At 48.7% G+C, this 15,071-nt stretch overlaps 1 protein-coding gene across 3 annotated transcripts in view; it reads right to left on the reverse strand.

Annotated features, from left to right (window-relative positions):
- LOC109453729 (WAP four-disulfide core domain protein 1) overlaps positions 1-15,071 on the reverse strand; it is a 62,354-nt gene that overhangs the window by 14,868 nt on the left and 32,415 nt on the right. Inside the window, exons 1-2 of one of the 3 annotated variants that reach the window (XM_074314501.1) lie at positions 10,676-10,831; positions 8,832-9,024 (exon numbers count right to left, since the gene is read on the reverse strand). In XM_074314501.1, the coding sequence (XP_074170602.1) occupies positions 8,832-9,024; positions 10,676-10,755 (273 nt within the window). In that variant the 5' untranslated portion in view covers positions 10,756-10,831. Of the gene's footprint in view, positions 1-8,831; positions 9,025-9,263; positions 9,605-10,675; positions 10,832-15,071 lie in introns of those variants that run through there. The other 2 variants (XM_019743736.2, XM_074314502.1) reach the window with 2 other exon arrangements.

Here is a 15,071-nt window from a genome sequence, read left to right on the forward strand (position 1 = left end):
TTTTCTGCCTAGCCTGTTTTTATATCAAGCCTCATTTATGAAATTTAATGGAACCTGGAGATCAGAAGTGAAATACTTTTCACCCACCTCCAACGCCTCTGCCTCCGGGTCCAGTGACTTCCTAATGGCACCCCCAACAGGGGGCGTATAGATCAATTTTAGATGGGCCGCAGCTCTCTGAGAGGAAAGTTCAAACGTTGTTTCTCAGAATTTGAAGAGAACAAGAGATAAGCGGCTTAGAAGTCAAATCTCGCAAGTTATTTACGGTGGTGCCAGCAGAAACAATAGACGGGGGAGGGTGATAAAGAACTGATTTCCCTGAGGGCCCCAGATTAAAGGATTAAATGTTTTGAAAAATATTTCATGTCCTGCAAGGTGATAGTCAAAGAAGGTCCTAAACAAAGGATGTTTCCTAGAGTTCTGAGAAAGAACTGACTTTCATCAAAGAAGTAAATAGATCACTCTCCAATGGCCTCTTAGCCCACCAGGGTTAAAGAGTCAAAGTCCATGGCCTACAGGTTGGACCCCAGGCCCAAGCTGCCCCGACCCCCTCCACATCTCTGACCTCCCTCCCACCACTCTCCCCCTTGCTCAGTCTTGTCTAGTGCCTGGGCCTCGCCAAGGTCCCTGGAACACAATAAGCCCAGTCCCACTGCTGGGCCTTTGCACGGGCTGTGCCTCTCACCCAAGATACCTGCTTGGCTCTGGCCTTTACGTAGCTCCAAACCCCTGATCACTGTGGGAATACTGTGTTTGACCAACTCGTGGGTTTATTGTTTTTCTCCCCCTACAATGTGCCTTCCTTAGCGGCTCAGTTTTGTGCCCACCTGTATCCCCAGTACCTACACTCTCTGCAGCCCCAGCCCGTCCTCTCCTCCATTGCCACTCAAATGAAAATAAAATAATGGCAGGTCAAATTCCTCTGAGAATGAGGCAACTCACTCCAGACTGTCAACATCCTTCATGAAAATCCCAGAGCAACCTGTGATTTCCATCTGTTATCTCCATTCCTGCTAAGGGATTGCATAACCAAGTCTATTTCCAAACAGCTGCTAGACACACATTCATGGTGCAACTCAGACAGGAACTTTCTAGGGCTGCCTGCCTTACTTGGATCAAAATGACCCCTTGAAGGTTACCGGCCTGGTAGCCATTTTCCATTCCTCGGGGAGATAGCCTGTAGATGAGCAAAGCCATGCTGCCGCTGATAGACTCAGGAAGCAGGTGAGGGAAATGCCAGTTCTGGTCCCTTCAGTGGGAAGCCCAATTCTGCAAGTGCAAGTCTGGAGCCCACTGAAGCAAACAGCCTGGACATCCAACCAAAGGAGGCTGGATAAATAAATAGTGGCACATCTGAACCTCGGAATACCATAGAAACCTTTGAAAAGAGGACACAGATCTACCCTATTAACATAGTCACCATATGTTGTTCAATGAAAAACGCAAGGTACAAAACTGTAAGAATAAGCCAGACACAATTCCACATACTGTATGACTGCATTGAGATGAAATGTCCCGGATAGACAAATCCACAGAGACTGAAAGCAGATTGGTGGTTGCCAGGGGCTGGGGGAGGGGGAATGGGGAGTGACTGGTTAGTGGGTCTGGGGTTTCTTTTTGGGGTTATGGAAATGTTGTGGAACTAGATAGTGGTGGTGGCCCCGCAACGTTGTGAACGTACTAGAGGCCACTGAATTGTACACTTTAAAATGATTAGTGTTACATGAGTTTTATCTCAAAAAATTTTTAAAAAGCATTATGAATAAAATGCCATTAAGAAAAAAATGTGTGCAGAGTATAACTGCTTCATGAAAAAGTGTAAGCACACAGCCCCCAAAATGTCAACAGCATTTATGTTGTGGAGGAAGAATTTAGATCAATTTTACTTATTTATAACTTTCTAGAGTGTCTGAAATTTTTACAGTAAACATTATTTTTATAATCAGGAAAAAAATGCAAACCATTGCCATTTAAGGAGAAAGAATCCAGTCTCCAGAGTTCTTCCAATTTACCCGCGTCCCTCCCTCTGCCCTCCCCACGCCCTTCATTCTGCTACTAAGAGCTTTACCCTTCTTTGGAATGTTCCAGCAACTTAGCGGCCAGACCCATAAAAGTGCACCCCAGGACTGGTTTGCTCAGTGCAGGAAGAAAGCCGGGTTTCCTCTAAGCATTGCTTGCTCTTCCTCTGGAATTTGGACGTCAAAGACCTAAAAATATGTCTCTCCCTGGAACAGAGGGCGTAGAGTTCAGTGTGCATTGACGAATGCCATTTCTCGATGCCCTGGACCTTAGCACTGGGCTCTGGGGGAAGAATTTAGTGTACGGTTAATGGGACGTCCTTTGAGAGGTGCTCCAAAGCCCGATCTTAACACCGGGGACACCCCCATCTCCGTGAATGTCTACAAACTAAACCAACTCCTTCAACTGGTCTCCACTGAGCGTGGCTGTACACCTGAAAGTAGTTTAGAACTTTCCATCCCTTCTCTCCTGTTCTGGAAGGTTTTAATATAATTTATTCATTCGTTTACTGGCAAATTCAGAGTTCTCAGGCCGACTATGTGCCAGGAACTGGGCTGGCTGGGTACATGGAGAGCTGAGCTGAACCAGATGGTGGTGTCCCTGCCTTCACGTGCCTCAGCTCCAGGACAAGTGACAAACACCCAACAAAACATCACACAGATAAAGCAAACTAATTGCTGTTTTGGTTTTTTTTCTCTTTTCTTTAGTTGCCTGCAAAAGTAGCTAATGAAAAACTAAACCAAGCCACAATAAAGAAATCATGCATATAATAATAATGGAGCTAAATGCTATGAAGGAAAAGTCGGAATGTTATGAAAATGTTTAAGGGAACTCTAAACAGGGTGTTCAGAGAATGGCCCTCTGAGGAGGAGACCAGGTAGACAAAGAATGACCAAATTTTATGTTACATATACTGTGATAAAATATGTCATGTAAAAATTGCCATTTTAACTTTTAAGTATACAGTTCAGGGGCACTAAATTCACAATATTGTGCAGTCACCACCTCTATTTCTAAAACATTTACATCATCCCCAAATAGAAATTGTATCCTCATTAAGCAGTTTCTCCCTCATTCCCTCCCCTGGTCCCTGGCAACCACTAACCTACTTTCTGTCTATGAATTTGCCTATTCTGGACAGTTCATATCAACAGACCACACCATATGTGGCCTTTGGTGATTGGCTTCTTTCACTGACTATAACGTTTTCAGGGTTCATCCATGTGGTAGCCTGTGTTGGCACTTTTTAATGGCTGAATAATATTCCCTTTTTATGGCTGAATAATATTCCTTTTTGTGGCTGAATAATATTCCACCGTATGGATAGACCTTTTTCGTTTATCCATTCTGAACTTATGGTCATTTGGGCTGTTTCTACCCTTGGCTGTTGTGACTAGTGCTGCATTCGTGGCCACTTTCCCTCTGCTCTCCTGCCTCCCTCTTGCATGTATACTTCAGGTTCTAACCACACAGGGCCCTGGATGCCTCTTCCCTTGCTCTTTTCCACCTGGAATTAATTTCAGGACTGGAACGTCAGATGGAGAAGACAGGTCTAGAGAAGAGAAAGTGACATGCCCAAGGTCACCCCCCAAAGCATGCTATCCATTTACTTTGCCTTCCTTCCATCGACCTGCCCATCCAGCCAGCTCATCCCCCCATTCTTACAATGTTTCTGGGTGCCTGTGGTAGGTCAGGATCTGTGCGAGATGCTAGGGTATGGTCAAGCCTACAGTAGGGTTGCTTCACTTTGACATGCCACTTCCCCTCTCTCCAGCCCCCAGGTAGGACTTGCAGGGCTTTGGCCACGAACACTCCAGGGCTCACCGAGCAGCCCCTGCTCCTCCACATGGAGGCATCCTACTGGTCCTAAGGATGGCGTCTTACAGAGGAGATATCTTTCAAGGAGCAAGGAAAGTCCCCAGGACTCTGAGGGTGCAGTGATAGCTTCACCTGTCTCTGGCCAAGTGGTGTGGGGCAAATCACTCCCCACTACGGCCTTGACTTTCTCATCTGGGAAATGTCCATCATCAAGATTGCCAGCTGCAAGGAACAGAAGCTGACTATGTTTGTTCCCAGAAGAAGAGGGTATGAGTGCTCTTGTGGTGCCCTACCAAAGCTCCACAAACTGGGGGGCTTAAGAGAAATGCATTCTTTCAAAGCTCTGGAGGCCAGAATTCAGAAATCAAGGTGCCAGTAAGTTGTTGGTTCCTTCTGGAGGCTCTAAGGGAGACTCTGTTCCATGTTTCTCTCCGAGCAATCCTTGGCGTTTCTTGGCTTGTAGACGTATCACTCCAATCTCTACCTCCGTCTTCACTTGGCCTTCTCCCTGTGTGTCTGTCTCTGTGTCTCTCCTCTTCTTATAAGCCCACTCGCCATATTGGAGTAAGGGCTCACCTGACTCCAACACGTCATTGTCATTAGTTACTATTTCCAAATACGGCCACATTCACAGATCACAGGAGTTAGGATTTGAACATATCTTTTGAGGGGGACAAAATTAAACCCCAAACCTCGATGTGAGACTAGGACTTTAGTGCAGGGAGTATATATATATGGGAGACATCCCTAAAGCTTCAGCAGGTGGGGACGGAAGAGAGAGAAGGGGTGGGTTTCATCCAGGTGTCTGACACGAGCAGCTGAAGCTCAAAGCCAAGGGTAACCCCTGAGAAACTGTACAGAACACTCTTCAGAGGTGCCCCGAGGAAGCAGGCTGTGTCCTTCAGCTCCACTTGCTCCCCTGGTACGAATCCCCTAGCCCCTTGGCGTGTCCTGCGTGTGACTGAGTGTGTTCCCGCAGCCAGAGGTAGCCTCCCGGCAGGCAGGCACCTATGTTTACTGGAAGAAGGTGAAGATGTCAGAACTCAGGGAATGATGAGAGCGGAGGGGAGGTATGCACAGCTCCAAGCCACCTGCCTCTCCCAGTCTTATGACTTAGCGAAAAATAAGAGATGCATTAGAAGGCTCTTGACCTCACAGAAATAACAAGGGAAAGAAGAGTCAGCTTGGAGAGACTGAGGAACGAGATTGTTGCACAGGCTGCCGGCTCCTGCAGGGCTTTTGTGCTCATCCCCAAAAGACGCAGCTCTGGGTTGACTAAGGGCAAAGGGGTGCCCTGTCAGCAGGATGCATGACAGAGTCCCCTGTTGCTCCTGGATGTGGCAGCCTCTCACTGTCCTCTCAGCTGGGCAAGCACTTCTGCACAGGGTACAAATTGCACAAACACTTCTAGCTGCCTGGGATGGGAGCTTAGGGGACGAAACAGACCCATAGCTCAGCCACAGCGACACACCGGAACCATCAGGCCACCTGGTTCCCAGGCCGATATGGTGGTGGTAATGGGCCCCGCCTGGTAGGTGTGTTGAGAGGATCCTGAGAGTTATCGCATGGCGAACTCTTGGCCCGACACATAGGAAGCCCTCAGGAAAGAACTGTTCTTATGAGTTTCATCAAATACCAGGAGAGAGAAATCCCAAACCCCAGCTCCGCAGAACTGACCCTGCGCGTCCCGAAAAGGCCACTGGGCTATTTACAAACATTCTGCTTCTGTCTTATCCATCCTCATAAATATTTGGTTCTGCTTTGTGTTTTGTTTTGAATAGTGCACATGTAAAGAACGTGGCTCTGCGCCGGGCACGGAGCTGAAGGCTCTCGCTGGTCCTCTCGTTGGACTGCAAAGCAGGCACTCCAACACTGCAGATGAGGAATCAGGCTCAGAGGAGATGCCCTTCTCCTTACAAGCCCCTCCCATGGGAATGGGAGGCAGCATCGTCCTCTCTGGCACTGTTTGTGAGTCCCCAGGCTGTAACTTTTTTCAGGAAATTCCCCAGGGCCCATTGCCCACTCTGCAGAGGGACGGGGCTCTGAGAAGGTGAGAAGCAAGAGCTGATCCAGGGAGCCAGGCGGCCATGTGCTAGGGAACGACCAGCTCTCAGGTGCAGCCTTTGACCGTGTCCATGAGCTGAAACTCCCACTGTGGCTGATTTCCAGCTACGGATGGGAAGGCGCGGGATGAGGAATTGGGAAGAGGTGTGCAATGGCTCCTCAACACCTGGTATTTGCATCATACAGATTTCAGAGACGTAAGTAACCTCAAGAGCAGAGAGAATAGTGAGATGTAGCAAAATAAGTAGGAAGTGATACGTTTCTAATAAGGAGCACTTCCTTTCTTTTTAATCTAAATCACATCATTATAAGTTTATAGGATTTACCTGGTAGCAAGGGCTGTGTTTAACTCTCCGAGGGGGTCCAGCCTGGCTTCAGCATGCTACCGGCCACCTGGCCTCACCCTACGCTGACCTGCCCCACAGCCCTCAAGGGTCCAGGGCCAAGGCTGAAGGTCTGACTCAGCTTGGGGTGGGGGTAGTGGGGGCCACATGGGGGAAGTCTTACCTCTTAGTGTATGCAGGTGGCTTCCTAGCACTCCTAAATTCCCTGTGGGATAGTTGCATGGAAGTTAGAATCAGAATTGAAAGGGCCCTGGAGGACATCTCGTCCTCTGCCTTCATTTCCCAGGTAATGACCCAAGGTCCAGAGAGGGACAGTGAGTGGCCCAAGGCTGCACAGCTTATGAGAGACACAACTGAGATGAATTCCTGGACCTGACACCCTGCCCAGTCTTCCTATTTTCTGAGCCACAAGTCAAGAGCCTGTCTTTTCTCAGGGGCTTTCTCTGAGGCAGGTTCTTGGCACACATCCTTCCTGTATCTAGGTGGTGGAAAGGGATGCTACTGTCTGTTGATAACTGCGGAAAGTTCCAACCCAGCGAGGGGCACATTTGAAATGCTTGTATTTGACAAATGGTGGCTAGAAGCAATTGGGTTTCTGAAGCCCACCCAGGCCTGTGTTTTTAAAGAGACTCCCCCCACCCGCTCCCCACCCCCGCACATCACCCCCAGCCCTCCTCCCAGCCTCCCATGCCTCCTAGTGAGATGTTACATTGTCTGACACCCCAGGACAAAATAGGAATGAGACCAGATGATATATTGGAAACCTGGTGCTGGAACCATAGTGCTAAATTCCTGGGAGAACTAAATTGTCCTGTTGGGCCAGCAAAGAGCATGAAGCAGTCAAACCTGAGAAGGGTCTCTCCCCAATCTTGCACACACAAGCCTTCTACCATAGCAGGGACTGCCCTCTTGGGAGCTCCCAGATGCATTGTTTCTGCCTCTGTGCCTCAGCCCACACTGAGTCTTTTTCCAAGAATGTTCTTCCTCCTCCTAATTCTTAATAGTTCTTCAAGATCTGGCCAGGGTCTTACCTCCTCCAGAAAGCTTTCTGTGACTACACTATCTCATGTGAGCTCTCCTTCCAAACACCTACCATCATTTCACTTGCTATTATTCTTTTTTCACAAATAGTGGCCTCCTGCCTGACCTGTAGAATGTGAGCCCTGGAGGCTGAGATTAGCCTCAATACAGTTTTATGTACCCAACCATGCCTGGGTTCATTAAACAGCCCCCTTGCCCACATCTCTCCCTGGCAAACTCCTATTCATCCTTCAAAGCCCCAGGTTGAATACCCCCAACCCTGGAAAACCCTTTCTGACTCTACTAATGTATGCAGAGCTGCATACATTCTTCTGTGCTTTCGTTGCATTTGCCCATAATTTCCCTACGAGAATGTGCTGAGTGCTAACTTAATGACAGGCACCTGGCAAGGCAGCAGGAACACTACACTGAACGAGACAGAATCTGGCTGTACCCTGAGCAACCTATATTCCATTCACACCCACCACTATCAGTTATTTAATTAAATGTCACTCAGATGCATTGACCACTTGCATTAAGCACCTTATGCATATTGAGTCATTTAATGCATATATATATATATATATATATATATATAGAGAGAGAGAGAGAGAGAGAGAGAGAGTATGCTGGTGTTATCGCCTTGACTCTTCTGTGCCTCTGGGCTCCCGGGGTGGGGGGGAACGGACCTAAAATTTCACCCTCTTCCCCACTCCCAGCCTCTCTCCTAGTCCCCTTTCTGCTTTATGTCTCCCCTCAGCATTTGTCACCAAACACATGTTTTCTTTTTATTTCTCACTTATTCTGTGCCTCTCCTACAGCAACATGAATTCTCCAAGGCAGGCATCTGATGTCTGTATCTCCACAGACTAGGACAGTGCCTGGTCAACAGTGGCGATCAAACACATCTGTTGAAGGCAATGCATCATTCTGGCTTTTTCAGATGAGTATATGAGATCTTTGGTGCTCAAGAGACACCAAACAACTCAGCCGAAGTCACACAGCTGGCGAGCAGCAGAGCCTGGCTCCAGGGCACATGTGGCTTGCCACTTGCTCTGTCATGCCCTTCCTTTGTACTGCCATCAGCTGTCACCTGACTGCCTCCCCCACTCAAATATCTCATCCTTGAGGGTAGGAGCTGATGTCTCCACCTTGTACTCACAGAACCTCACACAGTGCCTGGTCCAGAGCAGTTTTTGCTAAATGTTTACTTCATGAGTAACAACCGTAGGAATATATCATCATATTTCATAAACATTTGGTTATTGGTTGTTGAGACATAACACTCAGTTTTAAGTCCTTGGACTCAGGCGCTTGTCAGGAGAAAGCATACTTTGATAGGCAAAAGCATGTCACCGTCCCCTCGCACGTGTTTGGTGAACTCTTTGCTTCCAGGAAAAGAGCCTTTTGAAGGTATGAGTTCCATCTGCCTACCCCCCCAGACTTTGACACATTTAGAGAAAGAAAGACGCCTGCACTGCCTGCTTTGGAGGGAGTGCTTGCAGAATGTACATACAGTGTCTGGGGATCACCCATCTCCTCCCAGCCTCCCCACCCGGCACTTACGTGGGGTTTCTCAGCCAGCCTCGCGTGCAATGCCCGTTTCCAGATATCCTTGGCAGAACTAAGTTTGAGGAGAAGCAGCACGAAGCACAGCGCCCAGAAGACCTTCCTTCCTCCGCTGCCCATCCTGCAGCTGGTAGAAGGCATTTCTTTCCAGATGTTCAGAGAAGAGGAGCCCTCTCTCGCCGGGTGGGTCCTACGAGTGAGGAGCAGAAGTGTGCACAGTCTGCCAGACTGTCTTAACTCCACTCGGCTGGGTCCCTGGGATCATGTGTCCACGCCTAGCACATGCCCCCACCCCCAACCCCACCCCTGATGGTGGCCAGTCTGCCTGGTTATTTTTAGCTTGCCCTATAACATCTGGCCCCACAGACTCCAACCAGGCAGTTCAGATGGTAGTGGCGGGCGGCAGGAGGAGGGGGCCCCCAGTCTTGCCTGCCTGGAGACGTGGCTGGGAGCGGCCGGTCACACGGTGACAATGAGCACTTCCTTGAAGGCTGAGGTAGTCTCTCCTTGAGGAGGTGGGCTGGCTTCAGGGCTGGGAGGCTGGGGCCCGGGTGGGGGTGGGCACACAGGGGAACCAGTCCGGTGGGATGGGTGGGGATTCCAGCTGCTACCTCATCCAAGTATTCAGCTGGGCTGACAAACTGTCCATAAAAGCTTCTTTGGAAGACGTGGCTGAATGAGGGCTGGCTGAGTGCGTGGCTGTGGGGAGATGACTCACACCCTTCAATCCTGCTGCTCTTCTCTAATGTGGGCATGTGGGCAGTTAGTCACATTGTGCATTTCTTGAGAGAGTTCAATGAAACTGTGCATGTGAAGCATTTCACATACATCAAAAGTGTGTTATAAATGTCAGCGTGTGAATGTTTTATATAGTGGTGAATATTTCACAAACTTTATATTCCATCACCTGTTCCCAGCAATCCCAAGACAGGTACCGTTGTGACGCCCATTTCATAGATGGGAAGACAGAGGCACACTACTTGCCTGAGGTCAGGTAGCAGAGCTGGGGTTTGACCCCAGACCCATGTGACCACTGTGACACACCACTGGGTGAAGAGGAAGGGACCCAACCTCCAGGCTCAGATGCACCTGGGCTGAGTCCCAGCTCAGCCTCTGTCTGTATGATGCTGGGAAAGCTTCTTCCGCTCTCTGCCCCTCAGTTCTTTCCTCTGAGACACTAAGTTTGTGATTATTTGTTACAGTGGCAGTTTGGGATGTCGGCTCTGCAACGTCAAGTATCTGCACCTCTCTTGCTGCCTGTACCCCTACTCCTTGCACAGGGCCTGGCTCCAAAGTGCTTTCCTCACTACATGGCACAGGGGCTTGGTACACAGTAGGTGTTCAAGAGATGTTCTTCAATGGAGATATCAGGTCCAAAGCAGTATCTGAACCACAGGGACCCAGGGTACCAAGTTGTGACCTGTCACTTAATTTCTTGCAAATGTTAACTTATAAAATTGACCCTTTAAAGTCTTCAGGACAGCGAGGGTGACTAGTCCAGGAACACTGCAGCACCGCAGGTTTTGTGTAGAAAGATAACAGGCTCCAAGGAGAGAAACTAACACGGAACAAATTTACCCGGGAAAACAGCCGCTTTCCTTTGATCAAGGACAGGCAGGATCTGGTCTGACAGCCAGCCTGGGCGTTCCCAGTGGGGGCCCAGGGGGCAGCCAGGGCCTGGGGCCCCCCACCCGCACGATTTCAGGGCTGGCAACTCATCCCAGGCTCTTGCCATGCCTCAGAACTGTCTGTTCCAAGTGGCAGAGGTCCTTCTGGTTTATCTGAGCTCTAGTGACCTATACTTGATCCCAAGCTTCGTGGGCTGTCCTCCCGGGACTCACCAAACTGTGAAGGTGGCTTCCTGTACATCTGTAGGCGAGGTTTCCTCTGGGAAAGCCTTGAAGCTGGTGTGGGCTTTCATTTTCTCTGCTCTGAGAGGCCTGCTGGTGAGGCCTGCCTGCTGGGACCTGACAGCTGCTGCCTGCCGAAGGCTTCCCGCCCTCTGAAAAGGGAGGAAAGTGTCTCTTTGAAAAATATAAAGGGGGGTGGCCAGTTAACTCGGTGGGAGCATGGTGCTCATAACACCAAGGTTGCCGGTTCGATTCCCACATGGGCCACATGAGCTGAGCCCTCCTTAAAAAAAAAAAGAAAAAAAAAGAAAAGAAAAAGAAATATGTAAAGGGCACAAGTGTTTAGGGGTCTTGCGCTAAGGAGCAGTGGACATGTCTCCAAGTTACAGGGTCTAGGAAGAAATCCTGCCCCTCTATCCCTGACAAAACTCCCCCACCTGATCACGGAGGCTTCTGTTCCTTTCCTAGAAGGCAAAACCATTCATGGTGATCAGATCAGGCAAATACGTGCTCTAGGAAAGGGGGACAGGGTGGCACATTAATTCATACTTTATCGTGTGAGTGACTTCCAACAGAAAGAAACATACAGGCACAAGAAGGGGGAGCAGAGTTCATTCATTCATTAATTCATTCAAACATTTGAGTGGCTACTATGTGCCAGGCCTGGGGATACCAGAGAGAGTAAAACCAGGCTCAGCCCCTGTTCCTTTGGGATTTACTGCCAAGTGGTGGAGTTAGATATTAATCAAACTGTTTTTAATAAACACATGGCATTTTTTTGGTGCCAGGCACAATTTCGAGTGTTTTAAAAATATCCACTCATTTAATCTATCACATCATCATCCCCATTTTAGAGATAAGGAAACTGAGTCTCAGAGAGATTAACAACAGAGTGCTTGAAAACTATTTACTCATTTAATCTATGAAAACTCTGTTAGGTAGGTATTCTTACTATTCGTATTTCACAGACAGGGAAACTGAGGGTCAGAGAGATGAACCACCTGCCCAACCATACACAACTGATAATGGGCAGAGCCAGGATTCAAACTCAGACATTCGCTTTCAGAGCCGGTGCTCACGGCTATAACACCATGTGTCCACAGGACAGCTGATCTGCAACAAGGACATATAAGGGGGAGGGTTGACTTAATGATAGGGGACAGTGGAGGTCTCCCCAGGGAGGTGACCATGTGCTTGAGAACCAAAAGATAAGGCTGGAAAGAGAAGGGGCTTTAGCTCCCAACAGATCGGGTTAGAATACACCACTGCAGGGTAGGGTGGGGTGGTAAGAAGGAGGCAGGCCAGCAAACCTTAGGTTTGGGCCTTACTTCGGTGGCTCGGTGGTACCACCATCCAAACAGAGCCACGGTTTTTACATGCCCTTGGTACTTTTGCCTTCCTGGACCCCTTCCTCTATTATAAAATATTAAAAATATGTTTAAATGATGTATTATAGCTTCACTGATAAAAAGACAAAAACAATACAAGCTTGATTCGATTTTTTTCTTCTGATTTTAAGAGAAATTAAAACACTTTCCTGGGCCCCTAAAAGTCTTGCAATCCCTGGGCAGGCAGCGTGCTTGCTGGGCCTATAAGAGAAGACAGCTCTGGGTCCAAATACTGCTGTGTGACCTCAGGCAAGCCTTTGCACTCTCTGAGCTAGGAAGCCGGGAGGATTCAATGGGTAGCATAAATAAGCCTATCAGACGCAGAGGAGGTGCCCGTTCTCTGCAGCTCCCTCCTGGAAGTGTCCTCTGCAAGAGCAGGGTGGGCTAATGGAAAAGGGCCTTGAATTGCACAATCGGCCTTAAGAACTTCACAGCCAAGCTCTGCTCCAGGCTGTGAATGAAAACAGATGTCCCTGTGCCGCCTTGTTCTTGGAGAGCCAGACCCTGACCTCAGTTCACCCCGCCATCCTGTCACTGACCTCCACTTAAGTGTTCGACTCCCCCTTTATTCACAGTTGACATCTTCCCAACCAGGGAGCTCCCAGCTTCTCTCTCCAACTCCAACTCCAACTCCAGTGGGCCTGCTGGCCTCTTTCCTATCTTGACAGTGACCAGTCCTGGCCAATTCCCCAGGAAACTGATGCCTCAGCTCTGGCTTATGTGACTATCCATGGGTCGAAAAACCAGGTTTGAAGACTGGCCTGGCTTTCTATCTCCTGGCTGAGGTCCAGCCCCTTCAGCCAGACTCAGCTCCTCTCTGGTAGCCGGGCCAGGCCTTTACTGGGCTTATCTTGGGTTTTTTTGCCCCAGGACCTGGACCTACCCCCAATGTAGGATTGGCACTCGGCCACTTGTTTTTGTTTGTTTTTTTCCAAAGCAAATCTGATTGTGATAGCCCTCCCTGTGTCGCCTCTCAAGCTGAACAACTTGCTTTGACCCTGTCAGGACAAAGACAAAAATGCCAGCCCCAAGGCCTCGCAGGCCAGCCCAGCCTTTCTCAACCAGGATGCTTTATTAGCATCACCGTTAGGACTTTCAACACCTATACCCGATCCATTGACTCAGATGGAATGAATCAGAACCCAGGTCAATGACATAGGACTCAGTTGTTTGCAAAGTTCCCCTGATTTGAATGCGCATTCTGGGCCAGGAGCTCTGACACATTTGGCCTCTCGCCCAGCCCCAACCACCACCCCCACCACCAGGCCTCATGTCCGTCCAGCTCCCCCTCTTCTCCCTGCTGCAGCATGCTGGCCTCCCTCGCCCAAGTGTATACTCATCATGTACTCTTTGCTGTGGGGCCTTTGCATATACTGTTCCCTCTCACTGGCACTCTTCCCTGTTTTCTTTGCTGAGTGAACTTCAGAAGGCTTCTTCACATCCCAGCTCTCAGCAAAACAGTCAGCCCCTTCCTTCCAGGAATGTTCTCTGTTCTCCAAACCAGCTCACTTCCCGTAGACCAGGCGTTCACGGGCCCGTGTACTTCCACTTGACAGGATCCACACAGCCTGGCGGGAGAGTGGCATTTCCTTCTGACAACGCCTGTCTCTCTCAATAGATGGTAAGCACTCTTCATTGTTTTTGCTTTTGTTTTTCTTTCTTATCTACTATGCACCTGGCACATAGTAGGAGACATTCAATGAATGGCTAAATGGATGCTCCCATACCTCCCACCAGAGCTCCTGCTCAGATGACTTTGCTAGACCTTCCTAGTGCCAGCCAGTAACCCTAGGGTCACCCCCGCCTGGCACCAGTCCCCTGACCTGGTTGGATGGACACAAGCATCTGCAGCAGCGCCTGCCCCTGCACTGTTGTCACCCTACACCACACCTGTGCCAGACAGCATCCTGCGGCTGGGGACACACCATGCTCCTCTTTGCCAGCAAGCTGTACCCAAGGCTTCTCTTTGGCACCCTTGACATTTGGGGCTGGATCACCCTCTGTTGTGGGGGCTGCCCTGTGCACTGTAGGATATTTACAGTATCCCTCGTCTCGACCCACTAGATGCCAGTAGTGTTCTCCCACGCCCCTACCCCACCACTTGTGACCACTGAGAATGTCTCCGGACATTTCTTATGTCCCTTAGTCAAGAGGTGAAATCACCCCCCAGTTGAGAATGCCTGAATTACAGTCATAGAGCTGACCATCTTATGGTAAAACAGAGTAGTCAGGATATTGGCTTGTAGTTGTTGTTAAACTGTCTATATATGTTACATACACTTTTCTGTATGTATATTATAAACACACACACACACACACACACACACACATGAGTTAAAAGAAAAAACAAAACCACCGGACTGGAATAAACTCTGCCGGGAAGCATGAATCCGAGGTTAAGGGCTGGAGAATCTGCCTAAGTTCCTTTCCTGCTTCGAGTGGGTGATGGTAGGGAATTACTCTGTCTTCCCAAGCCTTCTGCTCCTCGTCAGTAAAGTGAAGGCCACGGCAGCCCCTCGATCGCAGGGTTACTGAGCTCACATTGGGGTGCGAGTGTGACTTATCATTAATGTCACCAACATAACTCCAATAATCCAGTTCTGAAGATATTGTAGTTAGAGATAATTGCCATTCAAACAGAACAGGCAATGAGCAAATGGGGCAAAATGTAATCCATTGGTGGATTTGGGTAAAGCGTATATCAAAGCTTCTTATAGTATAGTCACAATATTTCTCAGTTTGAATTACATCAGAATAAAGAGGTGTGAAAAATTAAAAGGGCAGAATATTAAAGAATTCTTGCAACTCAACAACAAAAAGACGAACAGCTCAATTTTAACATGGGCAAAAGACTTGAATAGGCATTTCTCCAAAGATGATACACAGATAATCAACAAGCATGGGAAAAGACACTTAACATCATAGGTGCTAGAGAAATGCAAATTAAAGCCACAATGAGATAGCACCTGCCACCCACTAGAGTGGCTAGGATTAAAACT

The sequence above is a fragment of the Rhinolophus sinicus genome, linkage group LG11, assembly GCF_036562045.2.
Source record: "Rhinolophus sinicus isolate RSC01 linkage group LG11, ASM3656204v1, whole genome shotgun sequence".
In the NCBI taxonomy this organism is placed as follows: domain Eukaryota; kingdom Metazoa; phylum Chordata; class Mammalia; order Chiroptera; family Rhinolophidae; genus Rhinolophus; species Rhinolophus sinicus.